Here is a 21,758-nt window from a genome sequence, read left to right on the forward strand (position 1 = left end):
GAGAAGGGGGGGGGCGAGGCTGGCGACTTTGGCCAACTTGCGCCTCTTCTCCGGACTGGCAGGAGCATGGCCGCGCAGCTGACTCCCGAGGAGGAGCAGGTAAGAGGGGGAGACACCGCCCCCCCAAAAAAAATATGTATGTTGGAGGGAGGGGGGATGGAAGAGCAAGGCGAGGGCCGCCCGGGCAGGATGGTGGCAATGACGTTGGCTTGGAGGGCTGGATTGTGTGTGTGTGAGTGTGTGTGTGTGTGTGTTTGCGATCCGAACTGGGGGTGAAAAGGGAGGGAACGGGGTGTCGCTGGAGATGCAGAGGCCGAGCCGGCTCAGGCCTGGCCTTTCCTTCCCCCCCCTTCTCTCTCTCTCTCGTGCCCTCCCCCCCCCAAAAAATGACACCCCTTCATCCCTGGAGCGAAAAGGTGCTGATGCAAAGGGCCAAGAATCCTCCCGGGCGGGCTCCGGTTTTGGGGTTCGAAGGCAAAGCTTGGGTGGGGGGGTGGGCTGCCTGCCTGCTTTCCTGGGAAGTAGATTCCCCCCCTCTTTTTCCTCCCCACCCCCAAATGCATCCTCTCCTTACTTTGTACCCCCCGTAAATCCTCTCCTCGCCTTAGCGGGGGTGAGTAAAGTCCAGAATCCGGGCACTCCTCCTCTTTGTTGGGGGGTGGCAGTCTGGGCCCTGAAAGGTACATCTGACCCCCCCCTCATCTTTGATGGACCCCCCTCCTTCCGTCAGATCAGTGGAAGGGGACTACAGAGGTATCCCGGGGTGATGTTTCCGCGGAAGTCAGAGATTTGGGGGGGGGGGGTTGAAAGCTGAAATGCAGGCGAATCGGGGCCCAGAGAGGGTGACTCTTTCCCTTGCAAAGGGGGTGCAGCCTCCCCTCCTCGGTGCTAGCATCCCATTTTGGCCCAAGTTCCCCAACCAGTGAGGATGCAGACCCCCCCCCCCATCCCGGCTCCCTCCTCTTATTCCAAAATCCCAGGAAATTTCTGACCGGGCCTGTCTGGGGGGAGGTTATAAAGGTAGCCCCCCCTTTTCTGCATTAAGAGAGAACATGGGGAGGGAAGTAGCACTCTTCCCATTGGGAGTTGGGGGAGCAAGAGATCCTGTTGTCCCCCCCTTTTTTTCTTAAACGTGTCCCCGAAATCTTGGACTCTCTTGAATGAATTCTTTCCCCCCCCTCTCTCTCCCCCCCCCCAGGGTTGGTATGTTTGGGATGGGGCGAGGGGGGGGATGAAAGCGGATACTTGACTCCATTTTTTCCCATGTATAAAAAAAAGGATTAGAGGGAGGATGTGAAACACAAACATGTAATAACCCCCTGGATTCACGTCTTTTCATGTTTAAGGAAGTGAGGCGGGAGGGTGGAGAAGTTCAAAGCCACCCTGCCCTTCTGGGTGCCACTTAACTCGATCCTCTTTTAATTCCCCCTTTTTAAAAAAAATTCCTTTTCCCAGTCCTGTAACTGGAGAGTGAGGAACGAAAGAAAAAAAAATATATACGTAATGGAAGGAAACTGGTTTTTCCAGGGGGGGGGGGTCATAAGAAATCTGCAAAGCTTTAAGCATCCTTGCTTTAATTTTAGAGCCTGCTTGTGGGGTAGATACGTTTCCTAAATGTTTACAAAATGCAATTCTTGGCGTGCCAAAAAATGCAATTATTGGGGAGCTGGCTGAGGAATTCTGGGAACTGAAGTCCACTCATTCTTGCCAAGGTTGAGAAACACTGAATATATACATTATATTAATTCCAACACTATGACTCTTTGCCAACCCTATTTAGCAGCATTAAGCTACATTATCAGTGTTTTCCTCCTAAAAACATCGCCCTGGCTAGCAAAAGAAGAAAGGGAAAAAAAATCTGAATTTCTCAGCCTTTATTTCAGCTGTTTTGGAGAAGATTTACGCCTGGATAGCTGTGCCTCTTACATTCCTGCCTTTTCTAGCGCGTGCATGTTTTCTTTTTCCTGCTTTCCCGTTGACTGTAAACAGCAAACGTGTTGCGAAGTTTTCAGCTTGTGTAATTTTCCACTTCTGCATCTCCGAGGCTGAGGAAATGGGAAGGTGAACAAAACGGAATTATCCTTGTGCAAAAGGGGGGGGGGGAGACTAGAACAGATGTAACAGAATAACAGAGTTGGAAGGGACCTTGGAGGTCTTCTAGTCCAACCCCCTTTAATTCAGCCTCCCCCCTCCCAGATACCTGGTTATGTATGCTTGTCTTCATTTTGACTTTTCCGGGTGTGCCACTGGGGAAGAAGAAAGCTCCGTGTGAAACCCTAATAGATCCAGGGTGATAATGGAGAAGAGAAGCTGATAATTGAGAATAATTGAGAAGCTGAAAAGATACTGAACTTTGCAAAGACGGTGAGAACAGCAGCTTTTTTGGAGCTGCTGACTCTGAAACGTGAAGCACAGTGCTGAGTCAGTTGGGCTTGGCCAAGCAGCTGGGTGTCCTGCAGTGAAGCTCTCTCCATGCCACCCCATATCTGAATAAGTCAGGCTCCTTCAAAATGCTTTTCTAGGTAAATATGGACCTTCCAAATCTTTGGGACTTCATTCCAAGTCAACTGGAGTATCACTAGTTAAGTCTAAAAGCCAACGTGAAGTCAATCCTTATGGATCTCATCTGGTGTAACTAGTCCTGATGAATGTTCTGAGAATCCTCTCGGCTCAAAGTCTTTATTGGACTTCCGGAGTCATCGGATTCAGGCTCAAAGGGAAGCTGTGGCACAATTCCCTATTTATGGAATTCCTAGTAGCTGTGGCGCAAGGCCAGTGGCTAATGGCCAGGATATTCTTTCTGAGATCCACTGTTCTTTGAAAGAAGGATCAGGCTCATGGCCTCCTAGACATGGCTGTGAATTTGGCTTGCCTCGGCTGTGACGTTTTCCAAGGATATTTTGCCCCCCCCCCAAAAAAAATATTCCCTGGTGACCCCATCCAAGAATTAACTGTTTCTTATCCTCCTCTCTTGTTGAGTTCGGCCATTTTGAGAGTAGCAAAAGTTGTCAATGAGTTTAAGGTCAGCTTTTTTTATTTTTTTATTTCCCCCCAGATCAGTGAGTCGTGAATGAGATCAGCCTCATTGATGACCTGACTCAGTTTGCTAGGCAGAAACTCCGTTCTTGCAAGAGGACAGAGAGTTTTCTAAGGAAGTGTTCAAAGGTAGTTGGAATAGGGAATCCTGTTCGGGAGATGAAAACGGGCTGTTCCCAGTGTGGAAATTCAGTCTGTGGGTCCCAGGGAAAAAGGGGTATCATGTATAACGTGATTGTAGACGGGTGAAGATTTCAAGTTTTTTTTTTTGTATGATTTTAAAATGAAATATGATATTGGAGGAATATTGGGCTTAATGTTCCTTAACTTCAGCAAATTTAAGATGGGTGGGCTTCAGTTCCCAGAATTTCCCAGCCAACCAATCAGATGTTGCCGGAATTCCAGCGTGACTTTGAATTTAGGGATTGAAGTCCATCCATCTTAAAGCTGCGGAGGTTGAGAAACACTGACCTGATTGATCCTTCATCCACAAATAGATTCTGCTTTCTAGGACAAAACAAATCAGGGATGAGAACTCACTGACTTCTGGCTGTTCTGGCCTACAATCCCCATAATCCCTTGCCACTGAGTCACGTTCATGACATCCCAAATGTCTGGAGAAGATTTAATTGGATTATGTTTGGAGTCCAGTCATGTACATGCAGATCTAGGAGAGCAATGCTGCAGTACAGAGTAGATAAACCAGCAGTTAAGCAGTGACTAGCTTAAAATCAATTGGAGTTCCTTCTAGTTGCAAAGGTAGAGCCCTTAAGATATTTTGAATATTTTGCACCTTCATTCCTGTGCCTTTTCACCTCTGTGGGGCCAAAATTCAGATACTCCAGGATGGAGAATTGCAAAGAGTGGCCTTGCCGAAGGAGATTGTGTTACAGAGTTGAGCAATTGGAGACAGTAGCATCCTCAGAAGTAATTGATTATAGATAGTCCTCAACTTACAACAGTTCATTTAATTCTGGCCTCCATTGTGAACATAAGCATTTATTTCAGCAGACACATTCATCTGCCAATGAAAACTGCACAGTCCTAACCTTAGGGATGCCTTCCCACTCGTACAGTATTTTTTTTTTCCGTTCATCACGCTACAAAATGTCCCATCCAAATTTCCTAGAAACTCGTCAAGGGCATCTCTGTTTTGATTTGTGACGGAGAAGCACAACTTGAAATAGAAAGCTAATGTTCAGGGTTGGCCTTGCTGCCTCCTTTTAAAAATAAAAATTCGCATTTTTAAAATGTAATTTTTTAAAAAAGACTCAACCTTTCCCTCCTTTTTTTTAAAAAAAAAATTCTTTCTCTCTGAATGGCACTGAATTTTGCTGCCCGGATAGAAACATCTACATCTGAATAGAAAGCTGATCAAATAAAATGCAACTTTTGCTGGCTTGGGAAAATCCTTTTATTTTTGAAACCATTTCCTGTCGTCCCAGATGAATGACGTCATGCTTTTTCTCCCCCCCCCCTTTCCTTTTGTTAGGGACTCAACAAAAGGGAAGTTGAGTAAGGACAAGAAGAATGTAGCGGCTTTTTCACCCTGACAAAAGGAGATTACAAGCCACCCAGTTAGCGCCTGGGCTGCCTTTTAAAAACTGGAAAGCTCAGGAGAGGCTTACGAAACAGCCTCTTCCTGGGTGCCTTTCAACAGTTGATGTCAGCTTGCAGGACATATCCCTTGACTCCAGCTTTCATGGAAAATAAATTGCTAGTTAATCATTGCTCAAAACCTGAAAGGACCCCTTTTTTTTGGAAAAGCCCCATTGTTTTTTTCCCCTTGCTTCTCAGGTGATCCTTGACTTAGGAACACAATTGAGCCCGTCATTTTTGTCCTTAAGCGAAACATTGGTCTAAGTGAATTTGGCCCCATTTACGACCCTTCTTGCCCAGGGTCGTTAAGCGAATCACTGCAGTCGTTCAATTAGTAACACGGTCGTTAAGTGAATCCAGCTTCCCCCCCCCCCCGCTGACTTTGCGCATCAGAAGGTTGCAAAACGGGGGATGGCGTGATCCCGGGACACTGCGACCGTCATAAATAGGAGTCGGTTGACAAGTGTCCCGAATTCAGATCCCGTGAGCCCGGGGGTGCTGCAACGGTTTTAAGTGTGAAAAACGGCGGTAAAGCCACTTTTTCTTAATGCTCCTGTAACTTTGAACGGTCCCTAAATGAACTTGCGTAAGTCGAGGACTTACCTATAGAAAGGAGTAACGGGATCACCAAAGGCAGCTTGAGAAAATTGCACGCTTGACTTTCAGCCTGGCTTCCCTCAAGGGAGAAGGCGTGTTGAATAGAGGCAGTCCTGTATTCACTTAGTGACTGTTGGAAGTTACAGCGGCACTGGGGAAAGTGACGACCGTTTTTCACACTTAACGACCGTTGCAGCCTCCCCGCGGTCACGCGATCCAAATTCAGACGCTTGTCCGCTGACTCACATTTATGACCGTTGCCATGTCCCGGGGGGCGGGGGGGGGACTCACGTGATCCCCTTTTGTGACCTTCCGACAAGCAAAATCAATGGGGGAAGCCGACCGTGCTACTGACTTAGCAACTGCGGTGATTCACTTAACAACCGTAGCAAGGAAAGTTGTAAAACGGGGCAAAACTCACTTAGCAACAGAAATATTGGGCTTCCTTGTGGTTATAAGCCGAGGTTTCCCTGTAATGGACCACAGACACACATCACAGCGGTGTGACTAGGATGGTAGCCAGTTTTGGGGGCTGCCAGCTGTACCCGGGTCTGAATTGGCAGCCTCTTCCTCAAGGACGTTGGGGCCAAAGCGTCGGCTTTCTTGGAAAGGAAAGCCCTCCGAAGTCCTTGCACAAACCCTCGTTAAAACCCTCGTTAAAGGAGGAGGAGGAGGAGGGGACAAACCAGGATCTGCAGGCAGGATAGGGATCGCTTCAATGTCACGCTGCTCTTCTCCCGGATCTGTTTGCCGTTTCACTTTAACCTTGTCCTCGTTTGTCCCGACAGAAGCTTAATATTTGCAGAACGTGGGAAGCGGCTTGTCAGCCAGACAGGAGGGCCTGGATTAGGGCTTGAAGCGTTCAGGAACGACAGACAGGCCACAGAGAGAACTTCTTGAGGAAATCGGGAACAGGGCAATCAGAGCAGGGCGCAAGGTGGGATTAATGGTCCTTTTCCCCACCGGAGCCCAAGAAGCTTTTGAAAGCCGAGTCCGGTGAAGAAGCCCCGTTGCCAAGGGCTTTTTCCTCAGCCTTTGCTGCAAGTGACTGGAGGTGGCCCACCTTGAGAGGAAGGAGGGATCGATGGATGATAGAGAGGGATGGATAGGTGGAGAGAGAGAGAGAGAGAGAGGAATGCAAACAGATGGTCGATAGATAGATAATAGACATTTTTATTGATATTTAATTTCTATAGGCACTCAACTAAGTGACTAGATAGATAGATAGATAGATAGATAGATAGATAGATAGATAGATAGATAGATAGATAGATAGATAGATAGATAGATAGATAGATAGATAGGCAGGCAGGCAGGCAGGCAGGCAGGCAGGCAGGCAGGCAGGCAGGCAGATGGAAAGATGGGTGGATGGATAGAAAGATGGGTGGATGGATAGACAGAAGATAGAGAAAAGAGAGAAAGAAAGACAGAAAGAAAGAGAAAGAGAGGGGGGATAATAAGAGATACAGACGATAGAGAGAGAGATGACAGATATGGAGAGAGACGATAGAGAGAGATTGATGCAGATATGGAGAGAGAGGCTGAATGCTTTGCACTTTGCTGGATTCTGCTCAGCCCAGCATCGCCCCAGCCTGGCTGCTCCCGGTGCCTTCAAGCCCTGGTTTGAGCCTGAAGGAACATTAATGGGGCGGAAAGTGGCGCTAGTCATCCCTGTCCGCCGCCATCCCCGCCAGGACGAAGCCGTTCGGGGCAAGGGGAGCGCAGCCTTCTCTTTTCCACGAGTCACTCCTTCGAGATGTCTGTCCTTCCAGCGCAGGAGCTGTTTAAAAAGGAACAGACACACAGTTCTCCCTGAGGCCCCAAGCCAAGGAGCTGACTCGATGTTTCCCTTCCAGAAATGGGTCCAGAGGGAGCCCCGAACCCTTTGCAGGAGGGAGCCGCTGAGCGAGTTTGGGGGCCTGAATTTCAGCTGAGCGCTGGGATCCATTGGACCTTTGTTTGACTGACATCAGGAAGAGGGCGTAGGTCGTCCTCGACTTACATCCACACAGACGAGCTCGACCTTTATGTTGCTAAGCAAGATGGCATGGCCGGCTGGGGGGATTCGGGGAGTTGAAGTCAATCACGTCTTAAAGTTGCCGAGTTCGGAGATCCCTGTCTTAGATCAACTTCAGCGAGGTCTCCAAAGCCGTCTCCAGGCAGTGAAACAGAATTACCGGCACAAGCCTCATGCCGAAGCTTCATCCACCCCTGATCATGCCACCAGAGAACTGTAGGCGTGGAAGGGGTCCCCGAAGATCATCTAATCCAGCCCTTCTGCTTTCAGGCAATCCCTGCTTTCTTTTCCTTTTTCTTCCCCCCCCCCCTTGTAGCATCCTTCCCTCTTTCCTGCCTCCGCATCTTGCAAGCCACTCCTTCCCCGTGACTCATCTCATCCGACGTTTTCATCTGCCCGTTTTTTTTGTTTTTAAACAGTAAAAGGCGTGACCGCTCAAAAATTGGGCCTTGGGAGCGGCTGACGTTTTTCCTAGGAATATCTAAACCAGGACTGCATCTGAAGTAGGGAAGGGAAGGTGGCCAGAAGCGGTTCTGGATGCTTATCCTTGCAACCCCTTCGTGGCCCTGGTGACAATAGCGGGTGCTCAACGTACGGCCTTTTGCAATAGTGGCGAATATCTGTACCGCGGGTGTAGGATGAGGGTGAAGTTTTGTTCTCCAAGCCTCCCGCAAACACTGCGAACGAATCTTCGACCATTTGAAGTTACGCAAAGTGACTTATGACCGTTTATTCACTCTTATGACCATTGCAGCATCCCCGGGGTCACGAGATCAAAATCCGGGCGCTCGGCAGGTGGCACAACGCTTGCAGCATCCAAATGTTGTGGTGATCAACATTTGTAGCTGGCGAGATCAATGGGGAAGGCGGCAGGGACGATCACAACTCCCAAACCCGCAAAGTCTCGTTTAATGACTGTGACGCTTCACCTTAACAGCCATGACCAAAAAGGAAAAAAAAAGTCCTTAAATTGGGAGTGGTTCTGCCCTGCCTCGCTTCACAATTGCACCGTTTAACGCCAGGTTTTCCAGTTCGAATTGTGGTCGTAAGCCGGGGACGACCGTTATTTTGCACAAGGTCGAGTTGCTCCTGATATTAAGGAATTCTGTTGCTGAGTTTTGCATCTCCTGTAGCCTCCAAGGTCAGGCCGAGCTTGGGACCGTTGGAAACCACAGCTCTTTACACAACATTCTGGAATCCATAACAAAACACGGAGATTAACCGTTTTGCTTTCTTCCTTCCTTCTTTCCTTCCTCCCTCCTGCGTTCCTCCATCGGGGTGAAGGCCACCAAGCAGTTCCTCGAAGAGATCAACAAGTGGACTATCCAGTACAATGTCTCGCCTCTTTCCTGGAATGTGGCCGTCAAATTTCTCATGGCCAGGAAATTTGATGTTCTCCGAGCGATTGAACTCTTCCATTCCTACAGGGTTAGTGTTCGGGCCATGCTGGGGTTTCTCTGGGTGGGTGGGTGGGCTTGGGGACTTCCCTGGCTGGATTTCCACAGGCTTAAGATGAACCCAGGAACTTTGCCTCTTTCCAAGATGGCTTAAACCCCTTTGCTGAGATGTAACCGTTTCCCAGAATGGTTGCTGGAATTGAGCATCTCTAATTTAATGGGGGGGGGGGAAAGGACTAGGGGTGACATGATAGCAGTCTTCCAATATTTGAGGGGCTGCCACGAAGAAGAGGAGGGGGTCAACTTGTTCTCCAAACCACCTGAAGGCAGGAGAGGAAGCGACAGATGGAAATTAATCAAGGAGAGACCCAATCTAGAACTAAAGAGAAATTTCCTAACAGTGAGAACAGTTAACCAGTGGAACAGCTTGCCACCAGATGTTGTGGGCGCTTCCTCACTGGAGGTTTTTAAGAAGAGACTGGACAGCCACTTGTCTCAAATTGCATAGGATCTCTTTCTGGAGCGGGGTTGGACTAGAAGACCTCCAGGGTGCCTTCCAGCTCTATTCTGATTGGTTGATTGATCCTCTTCCCTCCCCTTTAGGAAACGAGGTTCAAGGAAGGCATCGTGAAGCTGAAACCTCACGAGGAGCCGCTGAGGTCAGAACTCCTGAGTGGAAAATTCACCATCCTGGTAAGTTTTGCTTCCTGGGAATGTGTGAAGCCAGGACGCTGAACACAGTTGCAGCCAGGAAGTTGTGGGCGACAGGAGAAATCCCCCTGCCCCCAACGCCTGGAGCTCTTACAAGCCATGAATGTTTTCCAAAATATTTGTGCTGCTGAATCACCCGGTCTCTATTGCCCTTCACCACGGACAAACCCAGTTTCTTGGCTGCTTGCAAAGCGTTACAATTCCCCCCCAACCCCGATTTTGCAAAGGGTCATTCAAACCCCGTTTGGTCACCGTGCTGATTGTCTTCACTGGCTTTCTTTGTAGAGTGTGCGGGATCCTTCTGGAGCCTCAATTGCCCTCTTCACCGCTAAGTTGCACCATCCCAATAAAAGTGTCCAACACGTGGTACTTCAGGCCCTCTTCTACCTGCTGGACAGGGCAGTGGAAAGGTAAGGAGGGCCATTTGCAGTCCAGCGAGGCACCTGGTTTTGGCTTTTCTGCTGTTTCAAGAGCCTGGAGAAATTTATAATCACTTCCTACTTCTCCCTGTGCGAAAAACCCTCAAGATTAGGTTTTCCATTAACTGAAAGCATTGCTTGCTTTTAGGGCTGATCACCAAAGTGGCAAATCTATTAAGGAATAGAATAGAATAGAATAGAATAGAATAGAATAGAATAGAATAGAATAGAATAGAATAGAATAGAATAGAATAGAATAGAATAATAGAATAATAGAATAGAATAGAATAGAATAGAATAGAATAGAATAGAATAGAATAGAATAGAATAGAATAGAATAGAATAGAACAGAACAGAATAGAATTGGAAGGGACCTTGGAGGTCTTCTAGTCCAGCCCCCTGCTCAAGCAGGAGAGTATATTCAAATAGTCTCCCTGTCTGGATGGATCCTTGTAGAAGGGAGGTGTGTGAGCCCAGCAACTTTGCGTGTGACTTATTTTCCTTCCAATCACCAGCTTTGAAACTCAGCGGAACGGCCTGGTGTTTATCTATGACATGGCGGACTCTCACTATTCCAACTTCGAGCTGGATCTCAGCAAGAAGATCTTGAACTTGCTCAAGGTAATGAGAAAGCCACCGTTGCCCAAGCTGACCCCAGACTCCTCTGGGACTACAATCCCAAATTGAGGTTCTTCAGATGTTTGGCTTCCCTCCTCGCACGCTGTCTAACTTCATCAAGGTCCGAAGCTCAGTTGCTTTGATCTTTCTTTTTTTCTTAAGAAACAGTCTTGAGTTCCAGAGCATTGAGGAGAGAAGCCTGTAAGTGGAGCCATCTGCTTTTTATAAAGGGCAAACAATCCCCATCCGAAAAGATACTCCCCCCCCCCAAAGATCCTTGGTGCTTTCTGAGCTTGGTAGTTTTTTTTGTTTCATGATTCATGTCCCAAGCTAAGTAACATCATCAGTCCTAGTAAGGAGTGGGGGGTTTGGAGAGGAGGAGGAGGAGGACCGTAGGGTCCTTGGTGCTCTCTGCGCTTGGTTGTTTTCTTGCAGACGTTTCATGACCCAGCTAGGTAACATCATCAGGGCTAGTGCATCGTCAGACTAAGCATGGTCATTATTAGTCATTAAGTGAGACGTCACATGGTAGCGATTTGAGGCCTTCCCTGCGATTGGAGTTGCTGAACATTTGCAGCAAAAAGGTGGTGAAATCAGGCACGTGCTTTTCACGTGATGTCTCACTTAATGACAGATGGTCCCAGATTATTTTTTATTTTATTTTTATTTTTAATTCCATTTATATCCCGCCCTTCTCCGAAGACTCAGGGCGGCTTACAAGCTTAGCAGTATAGTATTATGGCCGTATAGTCAGCACTACCTCTATTTTGAAGATGGTAATGACCTGGCCGAATCTAAAGAGGATGTTTTGGCTTTCCACCCATTCCAAACCCCCAAGCAGTAGCCTTGGATGGCCCTCCCTAGCTCCAGCTCTTCCGTGGAAGCAAGGCTTTTGTTTCCAGCTGCTTTACCCAATGTAACTAAAACCCTTAATTGCCCCACGCAAGGCCGTTCCATTAACGAATCAAATCTAAACCACGAGCCTTTAATCCAGCCAGCTACGCTATGACCTCTGATGTGTTGACCACGGGCGACACTCTTCTCTGTCCATCAGCCTGCGGTCTCCTCAAGCCACGGATGAAGAATTCGGGGTCATTTCCCAGAAAAGTTAAAAACAATCCTTTTCCTGTATTAAAGTGCCCTTTTTGAAAAATGTCAGCCAAGCGCAAATATTTGAGATCCTCAGATATGGTCATCTGGTTAAAGTCCTCAGCCAGTCGGTTGACCCAGAGTGTGGAGAGCTTCTCTGAAGGACCATCACGAGGAAAACTGACTCTCCAAGCTGAGGGTAGAAGAATTAAATGTAGAGTTCAATGTGCGGCAGCTAATTTCAACCATGGTTGTCTGTTGGGTCACCATAGATAGAGGCTTCCCGTGGCCCAGAATTATTCTTGACCTCCAACTCTTTCCCCTTTCAAATTTTATTGAAAGTAACAGTGTGTTTCCAAAAAAACACAAAAAAAGATAATACCCACAAATGGCAGTTACTTACTGAAGTTATACAATTAACGCTTAATATATAACCTTAGTAGGAGATAGCAAGCAAAACCAATATTAAAAAAGAGAAATATTTATTTAGCATTGGGTACATCACATTTCGATAAAAACATGAGATAAAAATACAACGTATGAAACAGCACATCGAAAATATGATAAACGTCTGTCTAGATTACAGACAGACATTTTTGCTTTGTACGTCACAGTCAGAAAAATCAGCAAAGTCTCCATTATAGGCTCTGTTTTGGCATGCTGTCAGTCTAGGTTGCTTTTCGGCCCTGCAGTTGCAATTGGGTGAGGGTATTTTGTCCCACTTATAGAGATAAAGGAAATATACATTTCCTGTTATAAAGAAGTATACATTTTGAACTGGATGCCAAGAACTCCACAGTGTTATTTGTAGCCATGAAATGCAACTAACTCCGTTCATTCCATTGTATACCAAGGAGAAATTTTCCAGCTTAATGCCAAAAGTCCCACTATGTTATTATTTGGGGCCGTGAAAAGTAACCCTCCTGTGCTGCTCTTAGCCAGAATGTACTCAGATCTGCATTTTGAAACCAGTTGGACCGATACAGATAAACATTTTGCTTCCTGTAGCAATGTGGTTCCCAGTTCTTCTTTCTTGATCCTTACAAGGAACTGCTAGAGTTGGGAAAAGGATTAGCTTTCCGTGGGAGCAAAACGGCAGGCTGGGCCAGTCCCTCTCTCTAAGCCCACCCCACCCCGCAGGGTTGTGGTTGCAGGGAAGAGGAGGAGGAGGAGGAGGGGGTGTGATGGATATGCTCTCACTGCCTTGAGTTGTTTGTAAAAATGATAAAGCAGGATATAAATAAATAAATTCAGCATCCCAAAATTGGGCACAGAATGTTTCTAAGTTAGGGGAGGTTACAAAAAAGTAGGTAGGTAGATTGATTGATTGATTGATTGATTGATTGATTGATTGATTGATTGAAGCAATTTAGTGGTCTCTATCCCAAACTTCCTCTAAAATCTCTGATCATACGCATGGATAGTGCCAAAGACTGAACTTTGATGGGGCAGTTTTCATCAACAAAACTTCAGGTTGTAGGAAAAATTAGGTGACTGCTGCCTGTGCCTGTTAGCATTCGCTAGCCGAGATGGGTCTCGAGTTTACTTGCCTGGAAAGGAAAGCCTGCAAAATAAATCCGTCTTCTAAATTGGTTTTCAAACATTTTAGTTTCTGAATTTCTGCTTTCTTATCAATGTACTTGGGCCTCCCCCTACTGGCCAGAGGGAGGAAATGCAGGCAAAAATCCCCTTTTGGGTTGAACTCGGCTCCCAAGACTGGGATTTTCCTGGTGGCCTCTTATCCTCTCTCCCAGCCATGCTTAGCCAGGTGCTCCTTACCTGCTCAGGTAAATAGATGCCATACCATAGATGGTGTCATTGCTTCGCTGGGTTGAGTGGGGATGATGAAGGCTATAGTCTTGTAATTTAGCACAAGCCATAGTCCAGCTGTGAATGACACAGAATATAAGAACAGTTAAGGGAAGGAAGAAAGTGAAGAAAAATGCAAGGAATATCAAAAGAAAGTTCCTTCCCCCCCACACACACTAATAATTGACCTTTGACCCATTGATTAATACAGATTCCCAATAAGTACCAAATGTCCCTTATTCCACATTCAAAATCTGGGTTTCTCCTGACAACAACTTAATAGTCTGAACTTCAATGATCCATTTGACGAGGATCGATCGTCCCACTGCAATTCTACTTCTCATTCTATGATTTATCCTGTGCTGATTATTGCTTTGCCTTCTTGCCTGAATGCATTGACAACGGTCTGTGGTTTTTAAAAACCATGTAATATTTCTATAGCAATGGCAAATATAAAATGTCCCCCTAATCCTATGAGGCTTGAAAATTGCCTGCATTTTATTTTTCTGGCCTTCCTTCCTGGTCTGTGTTTTCTTTTTCCAAAAATGCTGGGTTTTGTTTTGTTTTAAAAAAATAGAATAATTTTTGAATATCGCCTTGGTTTACAGGGAGCCTTTCCAGCGCGCCTGAAAAAGGTCTTCATCGTAGGCGCCCCAATGTGGTTCCGAGTTCCTTATTCCATCATCAGCTTGTTGCTGAAAGAGAAGCTGCGAGAAAGGGTGAGTTGCAGCAGGAAGGATCTGAGGAGGCTTCAGCGTGCCGAAAGAGAGAAGCTGCCACGTTCACATGCCCAGTTGAGAAATTTAGGCTGAACGCAATGAAAACACACAATGTGCTATGAGCTGGGGAAATTGGTACTAAAATTGGCAAATGAGAGCCAGTTTGATATGGTGGTTCAGCTGCTGGGCTAGAAACCAGGAGCCTGTGAGTTCTAGTCCCCCCTTTGGCAGGAAAGCCAGCTGGATGACTTTGAGTCAATTACCAAGAGATGGTGAGTTCTAGTCCCTCCCTTAGCCATGAAAACTGGCTGGGTGACTTTGGGCCAATCACCAGGAGACGGCGAGTTCTAGTCCTGCCTTAGGCGTGAAAGCCAGCTGGGGGCCTTTGGGCCAGTCTTTCTCTCTCACCCAACCCACTTCACACAGGGGTGATTGTGGGGGAAATAGTAAGTATTACATATGTTCATCACCTTGAGTTACTTATAAAATAATAAAAGTGGGATTTATTTTTTAAAAAAATCCAATAAATAAATCAGGAAGTCAATGCAAGCCAACCTAAATGGGCGCACTTTGAATACGGGGAGCCTTCATTACTAAAAAGCAGGGAGTAAACGCCTGTGAGGCTGTTTTGTTTAGCACCACAACGTGCCCCTTCCTCTTTCTAGGTCCAGATGGTGAAAATGTCGGAGCTCAGGCAGCACCTGCCCCACGACTGCCTCCCCGAGTATTTGGGGGGGTCTCTCAAGCTGGACCCCCTCAGCTGGAACTGCAGATTCCTCCCGCAGCAGAACGGGCACCCGGACCCCCTGGATGAGCTGATCCTGGTCCCCCTGGCTCCGCCTCGGGACAACGGTTCCGTCCATGTCCCCGGGCCCAAGTCCATGACTCTGCAGGAACTTCTGGAGCATGTCAACCAGAAGCAGAAGCGAGGAATTTATGAGGAATATGAAGGCATTCGGCACCGAAGCCCGATGGGCACTTTCGGCTGTTCTCTGTAAGCATCCAGATAGCGGGAGGGTCTGAGGTTGGAGAACGACAGAGCTGGGAGGGACCGTGGAGGTCTTCTAGTCCAACAGCCTGCTTAAACAGGAGACCCTATACCAGGGGTAGGCAACCTTGGCTCTTTTTTATGACTCGTGGACTTCAACTCCCAGAATTCCTGAGCCAGCCACGCTGAGGGGAAAGGGAGAGGTTTCCAAGCTGAGCCATGCTGGCTGAGGAATTCTGGGAGTTGAAGTCCACGCGTCATAAAAGAGCCAAGGTTGCCTACCCCTGCCCTAGACCATTTCAGACAAATGGCCATCCAGTTTCTTCTTAAAAACTTCTAGTGTTGCGGCACCCACGGCGTCTGGTGGCAAGCTGTTCTGCTGGTTGTCCTCACTGTTAGCAAGTTTCTCCCAGGTTGCTTCTCCCCTTATTCAATTAAGCTGACTTTGTAATAATGCCGCTTGGGGTGTGTGTGAAAGCCCCAATAAGCAGGCATATACATAGAATGAAGGCTACTGCTAAGCTTGTAAGCCGCCCTGAGTCTTCGGAGAAGGGCGGGATATAAATGGAATAAAAATAAATAAATAAATAAATAAATTCTCCATCCATTCTTTCTTGTCCTGCCTTCAGGTGCTTTGGTTGACCTCCTCTTCTTTTATGGCAACCCCTTAGATGTTGGATCCCTGCTATCATGCCACCCTTGGTCCTTCTCTTCGTTAGGCTTGACATACCCAATTCCAGCAACCGTTCGGGGGGGGGGCAGGAGAGACCCCATCTGAAGGCCCATCTAAGGAGAACCAAACCCGGAGGAAGGAGGATCTGTCCCTCAGCCCATGGAGTTCCATTGTTCTCCTTTTATTTTGAGCCGCTCTGTTTCTCAACTTGGGTTGAGAAGATGGGTGGACTTCCTCTCTTTGTTATCTTTGCTGGTGGACCCCGTTTTTATTGCCCTTTCTCCTCACAGAAATTTTTTAACTTCTTCGCTAATAGCCTCCCGTTGCTGGGAGCCATTCCTGGTCTTTCCTTGTTCATGCCTCTGTCTTTTTCTGCCCTCTTCCCCAGAGCGCCTTTGAACCAGGAGAAAAACCGATACGGGGATGTTCCCTGCCTTGACCAAACCAGGGTGAAATTGTCCAAACAGTTCAACTATCAGGAGGTAAGTGAAGCTGATAGCATTGCAAGGAAACCGAAACACACACACACCCCAAATCATAGCTAAGAACTCAATTTCTGGCTGCAGAATTGAAGCAGATTTGAAACAGAACCTTTACAGTGGTCGTACTACCTGCCAGGGATGTTGTGGGGGGAAATTGGAAGAGGGGGGGGCATCCATATACTGCCTAGTGGAAAGATGGGCTGTGCTTCAGCTGAATAACATTTGGATTGAAAAGATATTTGGGATAAACAGAAATCCATTCTGTTAAATTATGACTCTACTATATCAGATATAAAAGTTCCAGTTATGACAGATGACAAAAAGCTCTGATTCTCCATATTTTCTGCTCCACTGACATGCCTCTGCTAAGGGAGACATCCATTTTAAACATGTAACGAAGTTGCCCGATATTAAACACATTGTTCTGCGGAAGTAATTTGTGAGGTTTAATAGAGTGGGGATATGCTCTTCATGTTTAATTACAGGACATGGCTTATGCAGATAAAATGTTAAAAATTCTGTTCCAATTTTTTTTTGGGGGGGTGAGGAAGATAATTCTCTGACTCTTGCCTTACTTAGAGTAGAAAATAGAAAAGCAAAGGGGTGGTGGTGGTGAGTCCTCTTTTGCCTGAGAATTAAAGGAAGGTGCTCTAAGTTGCAAGGGACAGTATCAGATTAAAGAAGGAAGTTAAGACGACAGAACTATGCTTTCATGAGCCTTTTGTTAAGGAGCAGGGAGTGAAATTTTAGTATAAGAAATGTCCTCCCACATCTACCTTTGCTCGCTCCTCAAATGCAGCTTCCCTAATTGGTCCAAAAGGATTGACAAATGCCATTGTTTCCATAGATGACTGACTACATCAATGCCAGTTTCATGGATGGGTACAAGCAAAGGAATGCTTATATTGGCACTCAAGGTATTTATGCTCCCAGATCTTGAAAGTACCACCTGGTTCTTCAGAAACCATTGAGAAAAGGGAGCAACATCTGCATTCCAGGTCTGGAGTCTGTCAAATCACAGCTCCCTCTTCTCACCTTGCTCCACAGGTGCTCCAGAAAAGCCCAGCTAGAAGCAACCACATTTGAGTTGTTAAATTTTGATCCTGCCCAGAACAGATTGATCTCGGCATACTACCATAATGGAATCTGCCCAATATGTTGTATGTCATAATGGCCTAAGAAAGGCTGGTCACATGACCAACCCAATTTTATGACCTTTTTAGTAATGGTCATTAAAGCAAACCAATGATTTGCTATCAGCACATTTCACCACTTGCTTATTCTCTTGTAATCCTTTTCTCTCCAATATTTCCACTTTGTAAAGGAGGGAGGTAATGGGTTAGCATACAAACATGTGCCGATGTAATGGTGATTATATGACTGGTGCTGTGAAGGTCATAAATGTGGGCATTGGTCATAAAGTTATTTTTTTCAGCACCTTCATGACTTTGGTCACCGAACAAAGCAGTTGGTAAGCGAGGACTTCCTGTAATAATAGGCTTCTAGCATCATCTTGGAATTCCTTGTTTCATTCTAGGGCCATTAGAAAACACGTACAACGACTTCTGGCGCATGGTGTGGGAACAGAACGTACTGGTGATCGTGATGACCACAAGGTAACCTATCAATGCATGATACAGGAAATGAGCATAGCCTTGATGGATTTTAGCAGAGAGGGTGGCTTGCCCATTTGCAAAGATGCTCTTCTGAGGGTGCTCTCGACTTGTGACATCAAGTCAAAACCGAGCTGCTTCTGCTTTTGACGAGGCCTTATGCTAACTGGGCCAACGGTGGTTCCTTCAAAAGATGAGTCTTCATGCTTCTGTTGGGCTCCAAGATGACACCTTCCAGGCATGCCGACATTCCATATTCTCCCTTTCTTCTTTGCGTGACAGGATTGAAGAAGGAGGCAAAAGGAAGTGCGGTCAATACTGGCCACTGGAGAAGGACTTTCAGATCGGTTATGGGACCTTAACGGTTACCAACCTTGGAACAGAGAACCTCAGCCATTACAAGAAGACACTCCTGGAGATGTTCAGCTGTGAGGTAATTGCACAAACCCTTCAGCAATGGGCCACAGGGTGTCATACTGCTCTTCCCTTTCACAGCAGTTCCACTCTGTTGTTGCTCACAACCTATCCTCCTCCTCCTTTCAACCTTCTTTAGCTGGTACTTCCTGGATGGAGAATTGAATTACACAAGATTATCTTAACAGGTTTCTGCAACAGAAGCAATCCTGGTGCCTCCTGATTTCTGGTCATAAACTCTCTAATTCTCCATTGGTTTGGCTCCATAACAGTGTTTCTCAACTGTGGTAGATTGAAAATGAGTGGACTTCAACTCCCAGAATTCCCCAGCCGGCCATAGGAGTTGAAGTCCACTCATCTTCAACCTACCGAAGTTGAGAAATGTTGATCTAAAGAGTGCCATAGTGTCATAAACTCTCAAAGTAGAAGACAACCCAACCCAAGTAGAAGACAAACCAGCCCAAGTAGAAGACAAACCAGCCCAAGTAGAAGACAACCCAACAGAGGCACAAAAGTGGTAATCTGAAAACTTGGGGTCAACTCTCTCTACCCTTCCCCCTTTTCACCTACCTACAGAACCGAGAGAGACGCCGTGTGACCCATTTCCAGTACGTGAGCTGGCCCGACTACGGGGTCCCTTCCTCAGCAGCCACACTCATTGACTTCCTGGGAGCCGTCAAGCAGCAGCAGAGGGTGGCCGTCAGTGCCCTGGGACCACGTTACAAAGGTCATCCAGGCGGGCCACCCATTGTGGTACACTGCAGTGCCGGTATTGGGAGGACAGGTAACTGACCGGGATCTTGAGTGGAGGGTTCAATTTCCAAAAACTTCAGAAGCTTTCTCCCATGGGGCTACCCTCTGCCTCCCAGCGTGCCCCAAGTAGCAAAGCCAGAGCTTAGGAGCCTGGGAGTTGAAGTTCACACATCTGCTGGTGGTCCACATTGGAGAAGACTTCCCACTTGTAAAACTGGGAATAGAGGAGGTCATTTTTTCCTCCTTTAAATATTTTCGGGATGCAGAGAAGCGATCTTCTCCAACACACACACACACTCTACAGGACCTGGAAGCTCAATATTTTCACCAAAAAGCCGATTCAAGGAAGTTGATGTTCTATAGCAGGGGTGTCAAACTCAATTTCATGGAGGGCCGTATCAGCATTGCAGTTGCCCTCAGGGGGCCGGGTGGGCATGGCCAGGGTGGGCATGGCCTACTGGGTGGGCGTGGCTAATGCGTATGGCCTACTGGGTGGGCGTGGCCACCTCTACATCCTTCGCATCAAGGGTGCCTATGGGGGCCTGGGCAGGAGTGGGACAGATCTGAGGGTCTCTGGCAGAAGGAGGGTCTCTGGGCCAGGGCCAAGGCAGTGGGGGCCGTTCCCTCACTGTTTCCAGGATGGCTTCGCGGGCCGCATGAAACCACTTCGCGGGCCGGATCTGGCCCCCGGGCCTTGTGTTTGACATGTCTGTTCTATAGTTTCAGAGGGTGGCGCCGATGGGTGACCTGTCCCTTCCCCCCTGTCCTTTCTCCAGGTACTTTCTGTGCACTGGATATTTGTCTGTCACAACTGCAAGACGTGGGTACCCTCAACATTTACCAGACGGTGGTGCGGATGAGGACCCAGCGCGCCTTCAGCATCCAGACCCCTGAGCAGTATTATTTCTGCTACTTGGCCATCCTTGAGCACGCCTACAGAGAAAGCCTCCTGCCCTACTCCTATCCCAGGATGGGTCCGGAGAAGAGCTAATTCCAAGGTCTAGATTAGAAGTTCTGGAAGCTCACCCAGGCCTCAGCCACAGCAGGAACTACTATGCTGTCAGATTCCTTCCTTCCTTCTCCCTTTCTCATCTTCCTTCCTTCCTTCCTTCTCTTCTCTTTTTCTCCCTTTCTCAACTTCCTTCCTTCCTTCTCTCCCTCCCTCTCTCCCTCTTCCTGCTCAACAACTAGGTTTGGCTGGAGCTTCCAGCTGGACTTGGCCAGTGGCAAGCCCATTCTCCACTACCAAAGTTGGAGGCCATTTTTCTTGGACTACTTGGCCACAAGGAGCCATGACCAGTAGCCACGGACAAGGGATCTCTTGCACCCACTGCCTTGACTGACCTGTGCCTTACTGAAAAACAAAAACACAAAGCAACGAATGAAGCAAGCCTACAGGCTGAGTCCATGAATTGAAGACCCTGACTCTTCTCCATGGGCCTGTCCTTCAAGAGGCCGGCTTGGAAGAGCCACCCAACGCTTCAGTCTTAACGACCGCTAGGCCTACCTGTGTGTTGTCCATGTAACCTCCGTCTCCTGCTGGGGATCTAACCAGGATTCCCACTTATATAGGTGTAGCTGCTTCTAGCCAAGGTTCAGCGTAGCCTCATTCCAAGGCCCAGCACTACTGCCAAAGTTAATGGCTCTTATCTATCTCCCACCCACCACCCATCTCTGCCCCCTCCTTTGCTCAACCACCCATGTTGACAAGGAGCTTTCGCCCGCATGCCTTGAACAGGGGCACAGATCCCTAAGAGGGTGACTGGTGCAGAAAATGGGAGAGGGGTCCCCAAACTGGTGTGGAGGAGGCAAGTTAGGGTTATGTTCTTCCCCATCGTTTTGTGGCCCTTTTAGAGGGGTTCATTCAAGGGGTCTCTGGAGCCCGCAAGGAAGGCAGGAGGCGGCAGCGGATAGCTTGCGTGTTTGTCCCTAGCCGGAAATGCTAAGTGGCTGGTACGAATAGGGGACCAGAAAAAGGGTCCTCGCAGGATTGGGGGCCATAGGCAGAGAGAGGCAGGGGCTTAAGCTGGACCAATTCTCTTCCACGGAGGCTCTTCTTCCAGATAAAGCTGGGGAAGGGGGAAAAAACACTTTAAGGCATCAAGAGACAGCGAAGGTTGTATGAAAGTGGGGTCCCCGATAACCCCCCCTTGTAGCATGTGGGGCCCCCATAGCAGCAAGGTGGCACGGGTCTCGTATTCCGGAGTCCTGGGGTCTCTTCTCTCTCTCTCTCTGCTTGCAGAGGAGAAGTGGCCACATCAAGCCACGTAACTTTATACTGGAATCAGATCTTTAGAACGTGTATATTTCTTATTTTTTACACCCCCTCCTCTTTCTTTTCCCCCATTTTGGTTTTTATATTTAATCTTAACTTGCTCATGTCCAAGTTGGAAATAATTGTAAATGTTCCTGGTCGCTGTTTTACAGCGAATTATGGGGTCTTTTCTTTCGGGAGGGGTTTTTTTTTTGGTATTCACAAATAAATATGCCTACGACCCACAAGTTTAGTGCTGTTCCTTTTGTGGCTTCTGCAAGTCAAGTGTTTTATGATAGAGGTCAGCAACCGGTAGCCCCTCTGGTCTCGAAGGACCTTGGCCCAATTCCAGAACCTTCCATGCTAGCTAGATGGTGGCTGAGGAATTCTGGGAGTTGAAGTTCACGCGTCTTAAATGTTGCCAAGATTGAGAAACGCTGTTTAAGGGATGTTGCCTTTCAGGCATGTAGCAAAACAATTGATGGAGGTTAAAAGAATGGAAACAAGCTTGCAAGGATGCTTCAAATTTTAGCTGTTTTTCTAGGTTGGATTCTTTTGAAGAACGATTGA

The 21,758-nt window shown here is 47.4% G+C and overlaps 1 protein-coding gene across 1 annotated transcript; it reads left to right on the plus strand.

Annotated features, from left to right (window-relative positions):
* On the plus strand, positions 1-21,554 carry PTPN9 (protein tyrosine phosphatase non-receptor type 9). The gene is made up of 13 exons (XM_083371120.1): positions 1-99; positions 8,534-8,677; positions 9,250-9,339; positions 9,643-9,767; positions 10,292-10,397; positions 13,901-14,011; positions 14,677-15,005; positions 16,061-16,154; positions 17,002-17,071; positions 17,692-17,770; positions 18,050-18,200; positions 18,758-18,965; positions 19,711-21,554. The coding sequence occupies exons 1-13, from the start codon at positions 67-69 to the stop codon at positions 19,923-19,925; spliced, it is 1,755 nt and encodes a 584-aa protein (XP_083227246.1). The 5' UTR covers positions 1-66; the 3' UTR covers positions 19,926-21,554.
* Positions 21,555-21,758: the final 204 nt, after the last annotated feature.

Source organism: Vipera ursinii (assembly GCF_947247035.1).
Source record: "Vipera ursinii genome assembly, chromosome: 11".
Taxonomy (NCBI): Eukaryota; Metazoa; Chordata; class Lepidosauria; order Squamata; family Viperidae; genus Vipera; species Vipera ursinii.

Coding starts and splice junctions, on each gene's coding strand:
- PTPN9 (XM_083371120.1), top strand. CDS start 67: ATGGCCGCGCAGCTGACTCCCGAGGAGGAGCAG. Junction 100..8,533: donor TGACTCCCGAGGAGGAGCAG/GTAAGAGGGGGA, acceptor ATCGGGGTGAAG/GCCACCAAGCAGTTCCTCGA. Junction 17,072..17,691: donor TGCTTATATTGGCACTCAAG/GTATTTATGCTC, acceptor GTTTCATTCTAG/GGCCATTAGAAAACACGTAC.